Source organism: Taudactylus pleione, unplaced genomic scaffold (assembly GCF_031769625.1).
Source record: "Taudactylus pleione unplaced genomic scaffold, aTauple2 ptg000006l, whole genome shotgun sequence".
Lineage (NCBI taxonomy): Eukaryota > Metazoa > Chordata > Amphibia > Anura > Myobatrachidae > Taudactylus > Taudactylus pleione.
In genome coordinates this window covers 27,917,274-27,934,360 of record NW_028284409.1, presented here as the reverse complement: position 1 = coordinate 27,934,360, position 17,087 = coordinate 27,917,274, and the positions used below count along the sequence as shown (strand labels likewise).

Sequence of the window (17,087 nt, the reverse complement as noted above, 5' to 3'; positions counted from 1 at the left end):
AAAATCCTTAGTGAGGATCCACTAAGTAATGGTAGTTGGCACAGTCTTACACCGCACGGGTGGCAATTGTAGCTCTGCAAGTGCCAACATGCTCTGCCAGACATGGGACTTGTAGTAATACAAGTGCTAGTACTTCACTTGTAAATAATAATGCGCTGCCGTCCGCCTATATCACATAGGACCGAGGCTTGCAGGTGATAGTACACTGCCATTTGCCTGTGTTGGGAGGCAATCCTGGGAGACCTAGGTATGATTGAATAGAGCGGCCACTCATTAAGCCAGGTACTCCCCTCTGGTGCGGTATACCTCAGTAGTGGTGTTGGTGCCCTTCAGGTCAAATGCTGGAAAAATGGGTAATCACAGTAGGGCTGGTATCATGGAAAATCACAAGGGTAAGACCCTTTTAACGTCGACTGGTTTCGCTCCTCCAGGAAGCTTTTTCAAGACCCTTCTTTCCCTCATTCCACCTCTCTAACCATTGAGAGGCACAAGTGTCAGTGATGTGCAGTATACAAAGTCAAACTTGCAAATATGTTTTTTTCTGCATATGCGCACTAATGAAGAGCGAAGGTTACGCAATTCTACATCAGCCCCTAAATATGTTGTTTTTGTTATAAAAGTTTGGGGTAAATCTACAAAGCCTTGGAGAGAGGGAAAGTGGAGAGAGATAAAGTAACAACCAACAAAATTGGTTAGTACTTTATCTCTCCTCACTTTATCTCTCTCCAAGACTAATGATGATGATATCGCCAGTCGGACTTGATGTGGACGATATGTCTAGTGTATACCCGGCTTAAGGGTTATAGTTGTAAGCCTCGGAGAGAGATTAATGTGGATGGAGGTAAAGTACCAACCAATCAGCTCCTTACAGTCATTTTTCAAACACAGCTTGTAAGGTGACAGGAGCTGATTAGTAGGTACTTTACCTACATCCACTCTCTCCAAAGCTTAGTACATAGACCCCTTAGTACATCTACCCGTTTGGCAGAAAAAAGTTTACAACTGCCAGATTTTTCAGAGGTAACTATAGAAGGGGTGAGGCAGAAAATTACTGTCACTATAATTTACTGAATAACTATTACCATCTTAGTTGGTCATCTATAATCACATTGAACATTTTTTTTCTGTATCTATTTTACAAGCAGCAAATTCTATAACTAAAATATTATTAAGTCTACAGGAAAACACTAAAGATAAGAAAGACAAATATAATTTAACTGACTTCCCAAATGCTGTTGGAATTTAATGTTGTTTTAAATTGTTGGACAAGAAAAAATTTATGTGAAAACTTTACAAGTGTCAGATTGTGCATTTCATTTACAGCAAAATCTAATAATGTATTACTACAACATTTCTGCTGTTTGGATCATTTAACTGATTCCATATTCAGATAAAGGTGAAAAGCACAATATTTTCTGTGAATTGTATATGTCAGTTATGTTTTAAGTACAGTAAATATCTAATATTTCTCTTCAGCAAGTTTAGTTGAGCATGAAATTGTTTTTGTTGATCACCTGTTTCAGAGCAGTACCTGCAATCTTTGGAGGCTGACTCAGTCACAGATACCAGTTATAATCAGATCTTCAGGTGGGCTTGTCAATATACATATATGTTGTATTTCCCTCCCCCTGATTTTCGAAAAGTCATGAATTGTTAATGATGGTTGAAGTTGATAGCAAACATTTTCTAAAGCTGGTAAAATTAAATAATTAGTTTTGCCAATAATGAAAATATTACGTATTTTCCTGGAAACTGTGATTTTTTTTTTTGTACAACAGAAATTTGGATAGGATTTACAAATTGTTCTTACTAAGCATAGACCGTAAATAGGAGCTTACGACACTTCCATCCAAGGCTATGTTTGAACAATTTAAAGTATACGGTTCTAGAGGTCACTTGGATAATGATTGATTAAAACTAGCTACTTTGTTTGTTAAAGTGAGTTTTGTGTCCATCACCTGAAGTTAGTGTTCTCAGCTCATTCCTAAATCTCACCTAAAAATGATCACTAGCAAACTGGTGTTTCTCCTTGTCTTCTTGCCAAGTACAGGTAAGATATTTTAAATCATTTTATTATAATTGTCTTTTGTAACTTTCTGCAAATACATTTCATTTATATTTAATGTTACCTTAATTAGGGCAAAAGTAACAAATCGAATAAATAACATTTAAATAACAGGTTTGTTGTTTTCTGAAATAACATTGGATGTACAAGGTTTTTGGTGGTGGAAGAGCCAATAGGATGACAGGAGAAATTTTGAAAACATTGATGATCTGCTATGCCACTAAGGAGCCTATTTATTTTCCTGCTCCATGCAATTTAAGGATCTGTCTCGATGCGAGTTGCGGTGCTTGTATAAAAAATTATCAGTCCAATTCAATATTGCTCCGAGGACAGGACAGCTACACTGAAAAGCAGCTGTCCCTGCAAGCCCAATCACTGTTACTCTTGCTGCTAATTAGTAGCAGTGAAAGTTTATATTGCTGGATTACTGCGCATGCACAAAGTTAGTTCATACAAGTGCAGGGAGAGGGTGAAGGGATCTAATTGAAAGGAACAGACTCCAAGAACTAACATCTGAATATGGCATGAGACACAATGGGGCAGATGTATGAAGCTTTGGAAAGTGATAAAGTGGAGAGTGATAAACGACCAACCAATCAGCTTCCAACTGTCATTTTTCAAACACAGCCTGTAACATGACAGGAGCTGACTGGTTGGTCCTTTATCACTCTGCACTTTATCACTTTCCAGAGCTACATACATCTGCCCCATTGTGTGGGATATCATTCAGCCATTTCAGGCTCAGGATAGGCTGACTTCAGTGGAATTATTGCCAAAAAGTCACCGTACAAATATCTCTCTCCATGATCCTAACTTTGTCTCAGATATTCCCAATACTGATAAGCCTTTGATGCTTTTTACTCTGGTTACCGCTCTGTCTGAGACAGCATAGGCTTACTCAGAAGTTACTGATGTGACTGATGTTTCCACTTTTATACATAAGTGGCGGATGTGAGACACCGGAGGTGGGCGTCTCAGTGCGCAAGACATCAGCGTAGTCATTACCATATGTTCACAAGTCCACTGCGTACAGTAACAATGGGATTTGCGGCCATCTCTGAATCAGGCCCATTGTGCAATACCCACTATAGATTTTGAGCATATAGATGTTAGTTTTGTACCCATTTCTTTACAGGTGAACTACAGGTACCAGTGGTACCTTAATGCCCTGCATGCTGGTACTTGTTGTTCTCCAAGTACCAGCACGTGGGGCAGGCTTGCTGGGTCCTGCAGTTCTACTTATAAAGACAATGATTACACTTATTTATTTTTACACAACACATACACTATCATCCTGGCACCCACCGCCACCAGGGGTGCCGGGGATAGCCCCGGGCTCTCAGCCTGGGCCTGGGGTGCCCTGGAGGGGGGTACCCCTTTATTGGGGGGTCCCCAGCTCCCCAGGGATCCCCGGCGCACTATTATGGTAATGCAGCAGGAGGCATCCTACCTCCAGCATGCATTACTGATCTGTGCTGCATTGAAGGACACAGCATCGTATCATCTGTGATCCCATCGGCCAGCTGAGTGACCATGTGGTCACTCAAGCCGGCCAACGCAGAGCCTGAAAAGAGAGCAGGAAATCTCTGTCAGCTGACAAAGATCCTGGCCTCTCCACTCCCCCTCAATGGTGGCAACATGCCTCCATTTTGAGAAACTGAGACCGTGGCCACCCCTTTCCTGCACCAAAATAGCAGCAGACTATCAATCACTGACAGTCTGCTGCTGAACTCTATCCAACATTACATACCCGTACTACACATGCGCAGTACAGGACCGGCGGGTGCACAGATCCCCAATGGTCGGAAATCTGTGATAAGCAGTGCACTGCTGAATCAGCCCCTTTCCCGTGCACCAACTTTTATGAATATATGTACATTTTCAATATGGATCTGGACCCATATCATATATATGCATGGCTGTTTGAATGCACCTCTGGGTTCTCGAGTTTATCCTTCTGAGTAAAATTTCATGGTTTGCAAAACTGTGCTTTGGTAATATAAATGGCCCAAGTGTTTCTTTGAATTTGGACTGCTGAATACTTTTAATGTTGGATAGAATAGTTCGGCCATCTGAGCAAAGTATTAGGCACTGAGGGCCTGATTCAGAGCCGGACGCTCTGACAGAGCGCTCACTCTGAATCAGGACCAGCCTTCTGTTTTTTTAGAGCGGCCTCCTGGCCGCTCGTATAGCTGTGGGTGACCACCCACAGCTATAGTGAGCGGCCAGGAAGATGGTGGCGATGGTCACGACCATTGTGACCATCGGGCTTGCGACGAGACCCTTGTGGTAGGGTCTCGCTGCCGCAAGCCCAAGAGTGCTTTCGGCTCAAACAGAGCCGAAAGCACTCCCACTGACATCACTTGTGATTTCAGTGGGGCCGGCCCCAGACGGTAGGCGTTCCCATGGGAACGCCTCCGTCTGGGCAGCCACACCCCCGGCCCGCCCAACAAAGGGGGCGTGCTGTCACTCAACATCGACAGCACGCCCCCTTTGGTACGAGACCCGGAGCGACGGATTGCCCGTCGCTATCCGGGTCTCGCACATGCGTACAACGGAGCCGGCTCTGTCGTGCACATGCGCACTGGGCCACCATCGACCCGCTTGCGAGCACATAGCGCTCGCAAGCGGGTCTGAATCAGGCCCTGAGTGGAGTTCACAACTTAATTCTGTCACTGACTACAGTGTGAAGGGTAAGCAGCATTAGGAAGACAGTGGCATTGTTGTCTATGTCACTGTAAGCAGCACTATGATGGCACCATGAGGCCGACAAGGTTAAAATGTTACTTTAAGCATATCACTGAATACACATGTGCATGCTATCTTATGTTCAATATCACATAGTAAACGTCTACAATAACCATTTTTTTTCATCTGATTGATAGTTGTAGGTGATAAACTAGATGACTATGTAAAAACTGAAGGAGCATGGATGATGGGTAAGCAAAGAGAGTTTTACACAACTGCAAATGAATCCGAATGTGTCAAGAAGTGTGAAACAGAAAAGAAGTTTACTTGTAGGTAAGTTGTAAAGCTAGTGGAGTACTTTATCATAGGAGCAAAGGACATAGGGTGCTTTGGATTTATGTACAGTACAACATTCAATTTCACCAGTTCAGAATAAATCCTGTAATTTCTTTAAAACAGCCAAACTGTAAGTAATGTAATTGTAAAAAATCATGAAAAATATTATAGAAGGTAATCTCTTAAACTATTAGGGCTAAATGTATCAAATGCTGATTTTCACTCTGGGTCTAGTTCTGGAATCACTGCACGCCAGCAGCTTTACAATCACGTCTTTGCAAATATGCAAATGCAGCAGGAAGTTTCTGGGAATGCCGGCTGTCCCCGCACCACTCTGTAAATATCGGACAGAGGCATAGCAGGGACTGCGTACGATCACACAGGACCTGTTCTGCACATGCGCAGATTCCCGATAATCAGAAATTTACATTCAGCACTGAATCAGGCCCATTGCAAGCATTTTTTTTTGCACTCCAAACCACCGATGTGCAATGAAATACCACAATCACATTTGATTTAAGGAAGTTTTAAAAAAAATCTAGAGGGAGACAAACATTCAGGCAGCCAAATGGGAGCGGTCTCTCATTATTCAAAATGACTGACTACTCCTGTTTGGCTGCCCATCTATAATGAGTAGGCAGACCTGCTGAAGGTTTACTCATTTGTGTGGGGGAGCTTCTTTTACACTGACATTTTAATGTTTTAATCTCTATGGACTACATCAGATTAAGACAATTAAGGGCCTATTAATCAACACTAAAATAACGTTTTTAAGGACATTTTCCTTAAATACCATTATTTTAGTATTCATGAAGTATCTTAACACAGGAGATATCACTGATATCTCCTGGTTATGTCCCCCTGTGTTAATTTCCACACTCCCTATACATTAGTATGGGAATATGGAAAATATTGTATTTATCAAATTCTGAAAATTATGTTTTTTTGGAATTTGATGGAGTTACTATTCGCCAACTCTGAGGTTGCGAATAGCAGGTGACACCTGCTTCCAGCTGGACAAGTCCCCCGGCGTCTTCCTCCGGCGCTTTGGTCCCTCCTCTGACTCCGGTGTCTGCTCCCAGCAGAACACAATAAAGTTTAGAAAAAAAAAAATACTTTTTCTCTAAATGTACTTTGGTCTGCTGGGAGAACACGTGTCAGAGCAGACACTAGAGGCGCTGCAACGGGCAGGTAAGTGCGGGCCAGGGGGCAGGTATGCGGAAGGGGGTTTGGGGGGACACACACAAAATTACCGTAGCTGTAGGTAGTGCTGCGCATGCACTGGTTTTACGAATGTAACAGCGCATGCGCAGCACAGATTACAGCTGCGGTAAATTAGGGCAGATAGGGAAAACTATCTATTTCCCAAAAAGCTGTCATCGCAAAAATGACAGCTTTTCGGAATAGATAGTTATGGAGTGGAGGTAAGATGAATTTCTCCGGTAATTAGGTAGAACTCCATGCGAGTTCTAAACCTAATTACCTCCAGAGAATTTAAAGTTATGATGAATAGGCCCCTTAGATAGAGGATAAGTATTAAATCCACTAAACCTACATTATTATTACTGTAGTATAACTATGGAAATAATATTTATTATAATAATAGAGGCCTCCACAGATTGCTTTACTAATCCTATTTTCTTTAATTACATGCTGACGGGCAAAATAGGATGGGTACGGGATGCCGGTGTTTGGGATACAGGCGTTGAAAACCCTGACGCCGGTATCCCGACAGGGTTAGACTACCGACACCAGTCAGTCGGTATCCTAACCCTTCCCTTCTCCCTACCCTAACCCTCCCTTCTCGGTGCCAAACCCTAACCTTCCCCTTCTGCACCCTAATTCTAACCTCCCCTCCTAGCACCCTAAATCTAACCCTCCCCCTAGTGTCTAACCCAAATTCCTATCCCTAACCCTCCCCCTAACCCCGCTACTTATCTTCGGGATTCCGGAAGTCGGCATGCCAGCACAGGGATTCTAACAGGTGTCGAGATGTCGAGATTCCGGTGCCGGCATTCTGACCGCCAGAATCCCATCTTCCAGGATATAGAATGTATCCCGGGCAAAATAGGTGCAGTTTGATTATTTTGCCTGCCACAGCCACCTATCTTTTTAATAGTTTTTGCAGCGGGATTTCCTGTGGTTTATTTAAACACAGGATAACATTTTTGTCAGTTGGTAAATTTTTCATGTAAAAATCGTCATGGCGATAGTGGCGAGTTCGTGGTTTTGCAGTGATCTTACTACAGTTTTACTGTCATAAATACTGTGGCTTGTTGATTGCCCAAAATCATGACAAAAAGCAGCGCTTTCATGAAATTGACACTTAATAAATGTGCCTCTGTAATTTATATTTGCTTTATTGTAAATCAAGCAATGGGTATCACAATTTACACTTTGATTTATGACCCTGGTATTTGGTAACTTTTTGTATAATACCATTTGCTTTTTTGAGAAACAGAAATCCATATCAGTTTAGAATTTCTAAATGTATGTATAAAACAACAATCAAAGCACATACTTGTGCAGCTGAAGCTCTTGCTGACTGACAGTAGAGAAGAGGTTCCTAAAAGCGGTCCTCAAGGCACCCTAACAGTCCAGGTTTTAAGGATATAAGTGTTTGACAACAGGTGACTTAATTAGTACCTCAGTCAATATGAGTTAACCACCTGTGCTCAACCATGGATATCTCTAAAACCTGAACTGTTGGGGTGCCTTGAGGACCGCGTTTGGGAACATTTGCACTAGAGCACAGCACACAGTAGTTTACAGTGGTTCCCAACAGGTTATGTTTTGTGGATTTCTTTAAACATGCACAGATGAGTTAATCTATTTTGCTGGGTCAGTAATTATCCTTTGAAAGGAGGAGGAAATAAGGAGGGTAATTTACTAATTTTGAGAGTGACTATGGGCTAAATGTAAAAGCTTGTGATCTTCAGCCGATGTCGGGATTTCCCAGCTGAAGATCACAAGCTATTACATTTAGCCCCATATATACACATACTAATATCCATTGAAACATATAAATCTGTTGGAGGAGTAAATAATAAATTGTTTCTGGTGGACAATCTGTTTAATTAATTTTTAGGCTTGACCTACAGTATTTCGAACATTTTCACTTTCTGGCAGAGTTGTACTAAACCTTGAATAGAGATAAGGTGGAGGGAGACCTGCAAATCAGATGTTTTTAAGAACAGCCTGTAAAGTGACAGTGAGGAGCTGATTGGTTGGTACTTTCTCTCTCCACTTTATCTCTCTCCAAGGTTTAGTACAACTAGCCCTCTATCTTTTAATATTTTGCTTTATAGTTTTAAGGATATCTGAAGGTTTTATTAATTAATAATAAGTCATATTTTAATTATACTATGGGAAACAATTCCCCCTATCCAGAAATTTTAATTCTGTATGATTTATAATAATTTTTTTCAGAACTGTTCATGTGCACTGAGTAAGTTACCCCCTTTTTCTCCTTCTCTTTTCAAGTTACAAATTCAGAGTCATCATTGGCACTCCTATATATAACATAGGACCTAATTTTGAATCTCTGTTAAGAGATCAGAGAAAACCTTTTGGAAACCCTCATAACCACCCATAAGAACTACTATACAATTTACTTCGGTGAGACTTGGCGCAGGAACAAAACCCCATTTTCTAGAGTGAATAATTATCCTACCTGCTTCCACAGAGCGAAATCCTCAAAACAGGATCTGTTGGACACGGGCATAAATTCATACCAGAAGACTGGAGGCGAGATAGTTGCTGGTGCCCCCCTCTGCTCACATTCACTAGCAACAATCCCAGCAGCACTTAGACATCCCCACATTCAATGCTAACACCAACAGCACCCAGCTATACATCTCCCACCTTCAGTGCCAACACACCAGCAGCAACCAGACACACACTCCCCTCCCCTCATTTACTACCAGCATCGCAACAGCACCTAGACGTACACTTCCCCTGTCCCCATTCTCTGCCAACACCCAAGCTATTAGAACTGGGGACTCTGGATTGCTCAGATGAGGACCCAGTACCTGCTGTCTGGTGGTACAGGAGGTCTGCAATAAGGATGGCCTGATATAAGACCTACTCATAGATGGTATACACCAGGATGGCAATGTCACATAATGGCACAGGGACCAAGACAACATTATGGTAGACACTGGAGTATGGATCAGACTTGGAGAATATGTTAATGAAGGAATGGGTCAGACTTGGAGCATATATTGATACTGGAATGAAAGAGTCTTTGGAGCATATTGTCAGGGTTCGGCCTAGAATCGGCTGTTACTCACCACAGCACTGGCTTCCCCTGACTTCTCGTGTGGTCAGACGTCAGGTGCAGTGACTGGTTACGCGCTGAGGACTCTGCATTTGGTGCTCTTGGACTTCCATGTGCGGCCCTGTGTCTTGGTTATCGAGGTTGCCATCATGGGAGCCGCCATGATAGTTTTTCTCACCTGACTGTACCTTCAACCAATGGTAGCTTGGTCTCGGTCAGCTGACGCTCTCCTCCTATGAACTGCTACCTTAGGGTATACAACTGGGCTCTGGACACCAGGAAGTTGCCTGTACAACGTTGTAACTTCTGGTGTATGCTGCCGTCACTTCGTTTTAGGATCCTGTGCTCTTGAGCTAACTCTACTGCTCCATCCTCTGGTATATTCGGATACTCATCACAGAGTACAACCACTGTATCACCCTCCGGTGCATCCAGAGTTGCATCCTGTGTATTCAGTACACACCACTAAGTACAAACCCCTCATCATCTTCCAGTGCATCTGGATTCGCACGTTGTATATTCAGTACATACCACTGTGTACAATCACCACACCAACCTCCGGTGCATCTGGATTCGCACGTTGTGAATTCTGTACACACTACTGTGTACAATCACCACACCAACCTCTAGTGCACCTGGATTCGAACCTCATATACTCTGTATACCCAACCTAGTATCATTGCCATTCTCCTCTAGTGCCAGCATAGTTTCCTACTCTTCAGTGAACTTTCGCTTCTGTTCTTTCGGTAGTACTTCAGGAAACTAGCTCCTGTGTGCCCCCTCTGTACCAATTGGTACAGAATACGTACTTCTCCATAGTACTTCCTCTGGGCCATAGTGGTGTACCTCTCTCCATTTCCCACTAGTATCGGATACCTGACCAAAGGGCCATGACCTGCTTGTTGTGAGCAGTGTAACCCATATCCCGCTTGGAAGGGTCACTGGTGAACACCTGTCGGCAGTTTCCGCGCCTTTGGTCAGGCCCGGGACCTCAGCTTTCAGCCTCTCAGTAGGGGATCCCACAGAGCCGAGAATGACACATATACTTATGCTGGAATGGATCAGAGTTGATATATATACTGGAGCCAGACTCTGACTGGATTTTAAGAAATACACTGGAACCAGAGTTGTCAGTGACAAGCATAACCAGCATTTGAGCTGAAGTCAGGAGCATGTATCAGCAATGAAGATCAGGCACTGAATGCAGACAGGAGCGAGGCTTTATACCTTGTGACTCACATCAGGTGGCCGCTGACCTGGTTACCCATTGGAGCCATGGCGGTCATCTGACCATGATCAACATGGCAGCACCCAGTGTCTGGGACTGGCGGGAATGCTGCCAGACCCTGAGACCATCAGCACACTGAGGACCCTCCAGTGACACAGCTAGCTGGACAGCAGCTGCTGTGACATCGGTCAGTGTCTGGAGCCGGTGGGATCGCCGCTGGAACTCTGGATCCCTGAGACCAACATCACACTGAGGACCCACCAGTAGCACCCTCCATATGACCCCAGACCGGGAACCCCCGCAAGGACAGAGCAGCACGACCCTGATGGTGAGCACGATTCTTGACAGTATCCCCTCTCTTAAGGATGGACTCTGGAAAGTATTTGGGTTTGGATGGATTTTTCTGGTGCAAGAGTTTTACCAATTGGTGAGCATGAACATCTGTGGCGTCAATCCAAGTTTTTTCCTCTGGACCATAGCTCTTCCAGTCAATAAGGTATTGTAAATGACTGAAACGATGATGAGAGTCCAAGATATGATCTACCTCGTACTCTACTCCTCTGCGGGTTTTGATATTAGGAGTCTAGGGTGCAGAAGACTGGAATCTGTTTAAAACCAATGGTCAAACAAGAGATATGTGGAAAGCATTAGAAAATCATTCATAGATGTGGGGGTAACTTCAACTTGTAGGCCACTGGATTAAATACATGAGAAATTGGAAAGGCTCCAAAGTAGCGAAGAGCAAACTTCATGCTAGGAACTCTGAGTCAAATATTCAGAGTAGAAAGCCAAACACAGGTTTCAAGGCAGGAACATCTAATTGTTTCCACTCTTCAAATGTCTTTTATAGCTGGAAGAGAATTTTTTGAGAGATGAATGTACACTGTTCCAAATTTTTTGAGAAAGTCTGAAGTGTATTGGCAGCCACTGGAATATCCACAGAAGGAAGTGACTGGAACTTCGGAACACGGAGATGATAGCCGAAAACTGTGAAAACTGGGGTAGTGTTGGTAGCTGTATGATAACTAGAGTTATGGGCAAACTCTGCCCAAGGTAAGTAAATCCACCCAGTTGTCTTGGAAGGAAGTCAGGTATAAATGAATTAAAGTTTCTAAGTTCTGTTTGTCCAGAATGATAAGAAGAAGAAAAGTTTAACTTGATTTGCATAGCGGACCACAGTTCTCTCCAAATTCTGTCCACAAACTGCACGACTCTATCTGAGACTATTTCTTTGGGAAGGGTAAGAAGTCAAAAGATCTCATGTATGAACACAAGTGCAAGCTGGGGTGTCAACCAGATAGGGATATGAAATTAGCCATTTTTGAAAAGCGATCCACAACTACTAGACTGTATTGCAACCTTTGGAAAGCGTCAAATTGGTGATGAAGTCCATCGACAAATGGGTCCATGGTTGCTTGGGAATGGACAACGGTTGAAGAAGACCAGAAGGTTTTTGTTGTGGGTTCTTGTGCTGAGCACATTTAGTATAAGACGAAATTAAGTCTTGAACATCTTTTTTTATGGAAGGCCACCAATACAAATGAGAAATGAACTCAATGGCTTTTCAAAATGCATGTCCAGCAAACAAGGATGTGTGAGCTCAGGTTAAAAGTCTTTGGTGAAGTTCCGGATGTACGAACCTCTTACAGAGTCCTAGTACAGAAGCTAACTGAGTATTAGCAAAAGAGAGAGGATTAAGAATAGAGTGATATTCTTGATGGGTAACCTCTCCTTCGGTAGACCATGTGTGGGATAGAGCGTCTGCTTTATGATTCTGAGCAGCAGGAAGAAATGTCATTTTGTAATTGACTCTTGAGAAAAATAATGCCCAATGAGATTGCATAGAGTTAAGACATACATACAGCATATTTTTATGATCTGAAAAAATAGTTACAGGATGTTTAGCCCCTTCCAAGAAGTATCACCATTATTCAAGAAATAATTTAATAGCTAAAAGTTCTTGGTCACCAATTACATAATTTTTTTTCAGTAGAAAATAATCTTTGAGAGAAAAACCCACAGGGATGAAGGTTTCGTCCTCCTTGATCTGGGATAAAACAGCCCCCACACCAACAGCTGAGGCAACTACTTCCAAAAAGAAGGGTCTCTCCAAGTCAGGTTGTCTGAGAATTGGTGCCAAAGTGAAGGCCTGTTTTTAAATCATGAAATGGCTTCAGGAGACCAGTGTAAGGGATTGTCATCCTTCTTGGTTAAAACTGTAATTGGGGCTACAACACTGGAGAAATCCTTTCTAAAATTTCCTGTAAAAATTTGTGAATCCTAGGAATCGCTGGACTGCTTTCAAGGTGGATGGTTGAGACCATTCCCGAGTGGCACTTAATTTTTCAGGACCCATCTGTAGCATATTCCCAGAAATAATGTAACCGAGAAAGGGTACTTCAGAAACTTCGAACATGCGCATGGATAATTTGCTGTAGAGATGATTGGTATGTAGACGCTACAAAACTTCCTACATGCTGCTGATGGGACTGTAGGTCTCGAGAGAATATGAAAATGTAGTCTAAATAGACCACTACGTATATATACAAGATGTCTTGTAAAATTTAATTTACAAAGTCTTGGAACACTGCAGGGGCATTGCACAGACCAAACGGCATAACTAAATAGTCATAATGACCATCTCGGGTATTAAAAGCCATCTTCCACTCATCACTTTCCTTTATTCTGATCAAGTTATAGGCTCCTCTCAAGTTAAGCTTGGTAAAAACAACAACTCCTTTCACTCTGTTGAAAAGTTCAGTAATGAGAGGCAAAGGATACCTATTTTTGATGTTTAAGTCATTGAGACCTCAGTAAAGGGATGGAGGTCCTCGTCTTTTTTTTTTCTTTTTACAAAGCAAAAACCCAGCTCCGGCAGATGATGAAGAAGGTTGAATTTAGCTTTTTTGTAAATTTTCCTGAATGTAGTCAGTCATGGCGTCAGTCTCTGGAACTGATAATGGATATGTTCAACCTTGAACCAGTTCATTGGCACAATCCCATCATCAGCACTTTCACTAAAAACATCAAGGAATTTCTTGTACACTTCAGTACAAGACCCACCAGATTGGGTTGATCACACTGGAATGCCATGGGACAAACAGGACTGCAAACAGGAGTCACCCCAAGACTTGAGTTGAGATGTAGGCCAATCAACCTGAGGATGATGAAGCTGAAGCCATGGAAGGCCCAGAACCAACTGATCTGTAACTTTGTGAATAACAACAAATTAAATTTGTTCAATATGTAATGCTCCAACCTGCATAGTCAATGGAGCGGTAATGAGTCCTCCTTGGATGCGAGTTCCATCTACAGCTGTAATAAAGAGTGGCTGAACAAGGATTTTTATAGGAATGGAAGTTTCCTTAACAAATAATATGGTAATAAAGTTCCCAGCCAATCCAGAATCCACCAAGGCATCTAAAGATCTAGACTTTTGAGGAGTGGTCAGTGTTACATTCAATAAGGAGTTGGACTTCGGGGAGTGCTGAGTAGAAACCCTCAACCTGAACTCCCTGGAACAGGTCAGGGTTTGGATTCCTGGATGTATGGGTCATGATCCAATAAAATGATTTGGACCGGCATAATAAACACCTAATTTGTCTCGCTGACGCCTTGAACTTAGGTGAAAGACATGAGTGGTTAACTTGCATGGGTTCGTCCACTGGGGAAGAAAATGACAGAGGAGCAATAGAAGCATGGTATTTAAAACATTCATTCTTGAATTTACATGTGGCTCTCTCTTGTAGATGTAGGTCGATTTTGGTACATAGAGTTATGAGTTCTTGTAATGACCCAGGAGGAACGGCCAGTTCATCTTTAAGTCATTCAGATAGGCAATTCCAAAAAGTTGCCTTGAGGGCATCATCATTCAATGCAAGTTCTGCAGCAATGGTCTGGAATTGAACTACATTGGGTCTGACTGAACGAGAGCCCTGGCGAATTCATAAGTTATCCATGAAGGCAGTCGAGGATCAGCCAGGTTCATCAAAAATATTTTTATAAGTTGCTATGAAATCTGTATATTGGATACAATTGGGTCTACACATTCCCATAAGGGTGATACCCATTCCAAAGCTGAATCGGAGAGAAGAGATATGATATAAGCAATTTGAGATATATGTGTAAGAAAGTTCTGTGGTAAAAGTTTAAATTGAATCTCACACTGATGAATCCTCGACTAAGTTTAGCATTACCATCAAATCTATGAGCAATGGGGAGTTGCAGCCAAGACTTAGGGGCAATGACAGGTGGAGAAGTAACTGTTGGCACCAAGGAATGAATATTGGACACTAATACTGTGGATGTCAAGTCAAGACGAGAGTTCCTGTAGATATTGCATAACGTTGTGCTGTGCTGACTCTTGATTTTCCAAACGTTGCGACAATGTCTGCAAAGCAGTTGTACCTGGATTCTCTTCTGAGGTCATTAGGCCTGATCTTACTCTCAGAACTGGGGACTCTGGATTGCTCAGATGAGGACCCAATGCCTGGTCTCTGTTGGTATGGGAGGTCTGCAATAAGGATGGTCTGATTTAAGACCTCCTCATAGATGGTATACACTAGGATGTCACGCAATGGCACAGGGACCAAGATAAGATTATGGTAGACACTGGAGCAAATACTGATGAAGGAATGGGTCAGACTTAGGGCCTGATTCATTAAGGATCGCTATTGCTAAAGCATAAGCAGACAGCCGATTGTTGCGTACTGAGCATGCATATGCATTGAAGTGTGTGAAGGCACTACTGCGCACTGCGATCACAGAGACCATGCAGAGCCATCCCAGAGTAATTGACAGGCAGTGAGTGTTTGGGGGTGGTGATGGTCGCAGGTGTGTAAGGTCAGGACTGCTGTAATCCTGCGTGAGGGACCGATGATACTCAATGTTTCCAATGTATATGCAGGTCTGCAAGGTATTATGGATGTGAGATAGTAGTAGTGGGAAGCAGTGGGCATCTCTTTGCTGGAAGTGCGACGAATTGCGATAGCATTCATTCGCATATTTTCGTAGCAGACTTGCGTACGATTACGGAGCTGTGATTGCAATAGCAATCCTTAATAAATCAGGCCCTTAGTCCACAAATTTGATATAACCAATAGACTCCAATAATTTATCTCCATTGTATAAAGGCATATGCTGTATACACACAACAGTGTGTTATTAGAAACTGACAGCATGTTTTGTTATATCCAGTTAGGCACTTTTTAGTTTACTGAATTATAAACTCATAGTGGACACAGGGCCTGTTTCAGTACGGATCGCTACTGTGATTGCAATAGCGATTATGCACGCAGTATCAATGAAAAGATATGCTAATACTATGCGATCGCTATACCGTCGCAGCATAACATAAGGACACCCACCTTACCTTACACACATCCGTAATACTTAGCAAGACTGCAAAACCATGGGTAACATGGAGTACAATCGCAGCCTCACACACACTTGTACAAGTTCTGACCTTACTAAGGAATTGTTAACCTCATCGCGCGGCGAGTACACAATCTGCGTAAGGCATCACAGGGGATAATCTATGCACGCACCTGTAACGGCGTTCAAAAGCGCTGGCACGCCTGCGTTTAAACAACCACCCCGTCACCACCCCCCAAATGGTACTTCCTGTTAATGACTCTTTGATGGGTCTGCATAGCCAATCTCAGTGGAGTATACACGCACTGCGATACATGTGCAGAGTGCAACAATCGGAGCGATTGTGTGCGTAATTGCAGTTGCGATCCTTGCTGAATCAGTCCCATTAAACCTTAGGAATAGAAGCCTGGGAAACATATATGTAAAGAGAATAACAACACACAGATCACAAGCAATTCATGCATGAATGTCATATTTATGCTTATATTTGCCATCTTTGCATTAACTTGTGGAAAACATTCCTATACTGGCTATAGTTCAAGAATAGAGCCAGATATCAATCCTATAATGAACCTCACATTTCTATGCTTTCACGTGTTTTTTCATTTACTGGTATACATTTTTATTTTTATCTTTTTTTAAATCACCACAGGTCATTTTTGTACAGCAGAAAAAATCAATTTTGTGTCGCACTGCCTGACAATCAGAAAACCTCAGCGTTACGCAGAAGAAATGATGTTGCTTTATATGAAAAGAAAAGTACGTATTTATTATGCTGCATATAATTTGCACAATATCAATGTTTAGTAACAAGAAATGTATATTGTGAGAAAAATAATCGAAGTGCTAGTAAATGGCTGCTGGTTTAAAAAATAGTGTGATTTTTCACACTATTATTTAAACCAGCAGCCATTTGCTAGCGCTTCCATTATTTTTCTAGTTATTGGTTATCAGCACTTGGTGGATTCCCAGATCCACCTCTGTGGAGGCAGCTGTAGTGGTTTTTTATCAGATTACATCATTACATGGTGATCAAATAATTAGTAGCGCTCACTACATTTTTCATTTTTTGTTTCTTATTAATAATGTATATAGTGGGCTTTATTCAGAGCCAATCT

The 17,087-nt window shown here is 42.3% G+C and overlaps 1 protein-coding gene across 1 annotated transcript in view; it reads left to right on the top strand.

The window, feature by feature from the left end:
- The first annotated feature begins 2,001 nt into the window (after positions 1 to 2,001).
- Positions 2,002 to 17,087, top strand: part of PLG (plasminogen) — a 176,171-nt gene continuing 161,085 nt past the window's right edge. The window contains exons 1-3 of the mRNA XM_088451795.1: positions 2,002 to 2,050; positions 4,951 to 5,086; positions 16,622 to 16,728. Coding sequence (XP_088307921.1) covers positions 2,002 to 2,050; positions 4,951 to 5,086; positions 16,622 to 16,728 — 292 coding nt within the window. The remainder of the gene's footprint in view (positions 2,051 to 4,950; positions 5,087 to 16,621; positions 16,729 to 17,087) is intronic.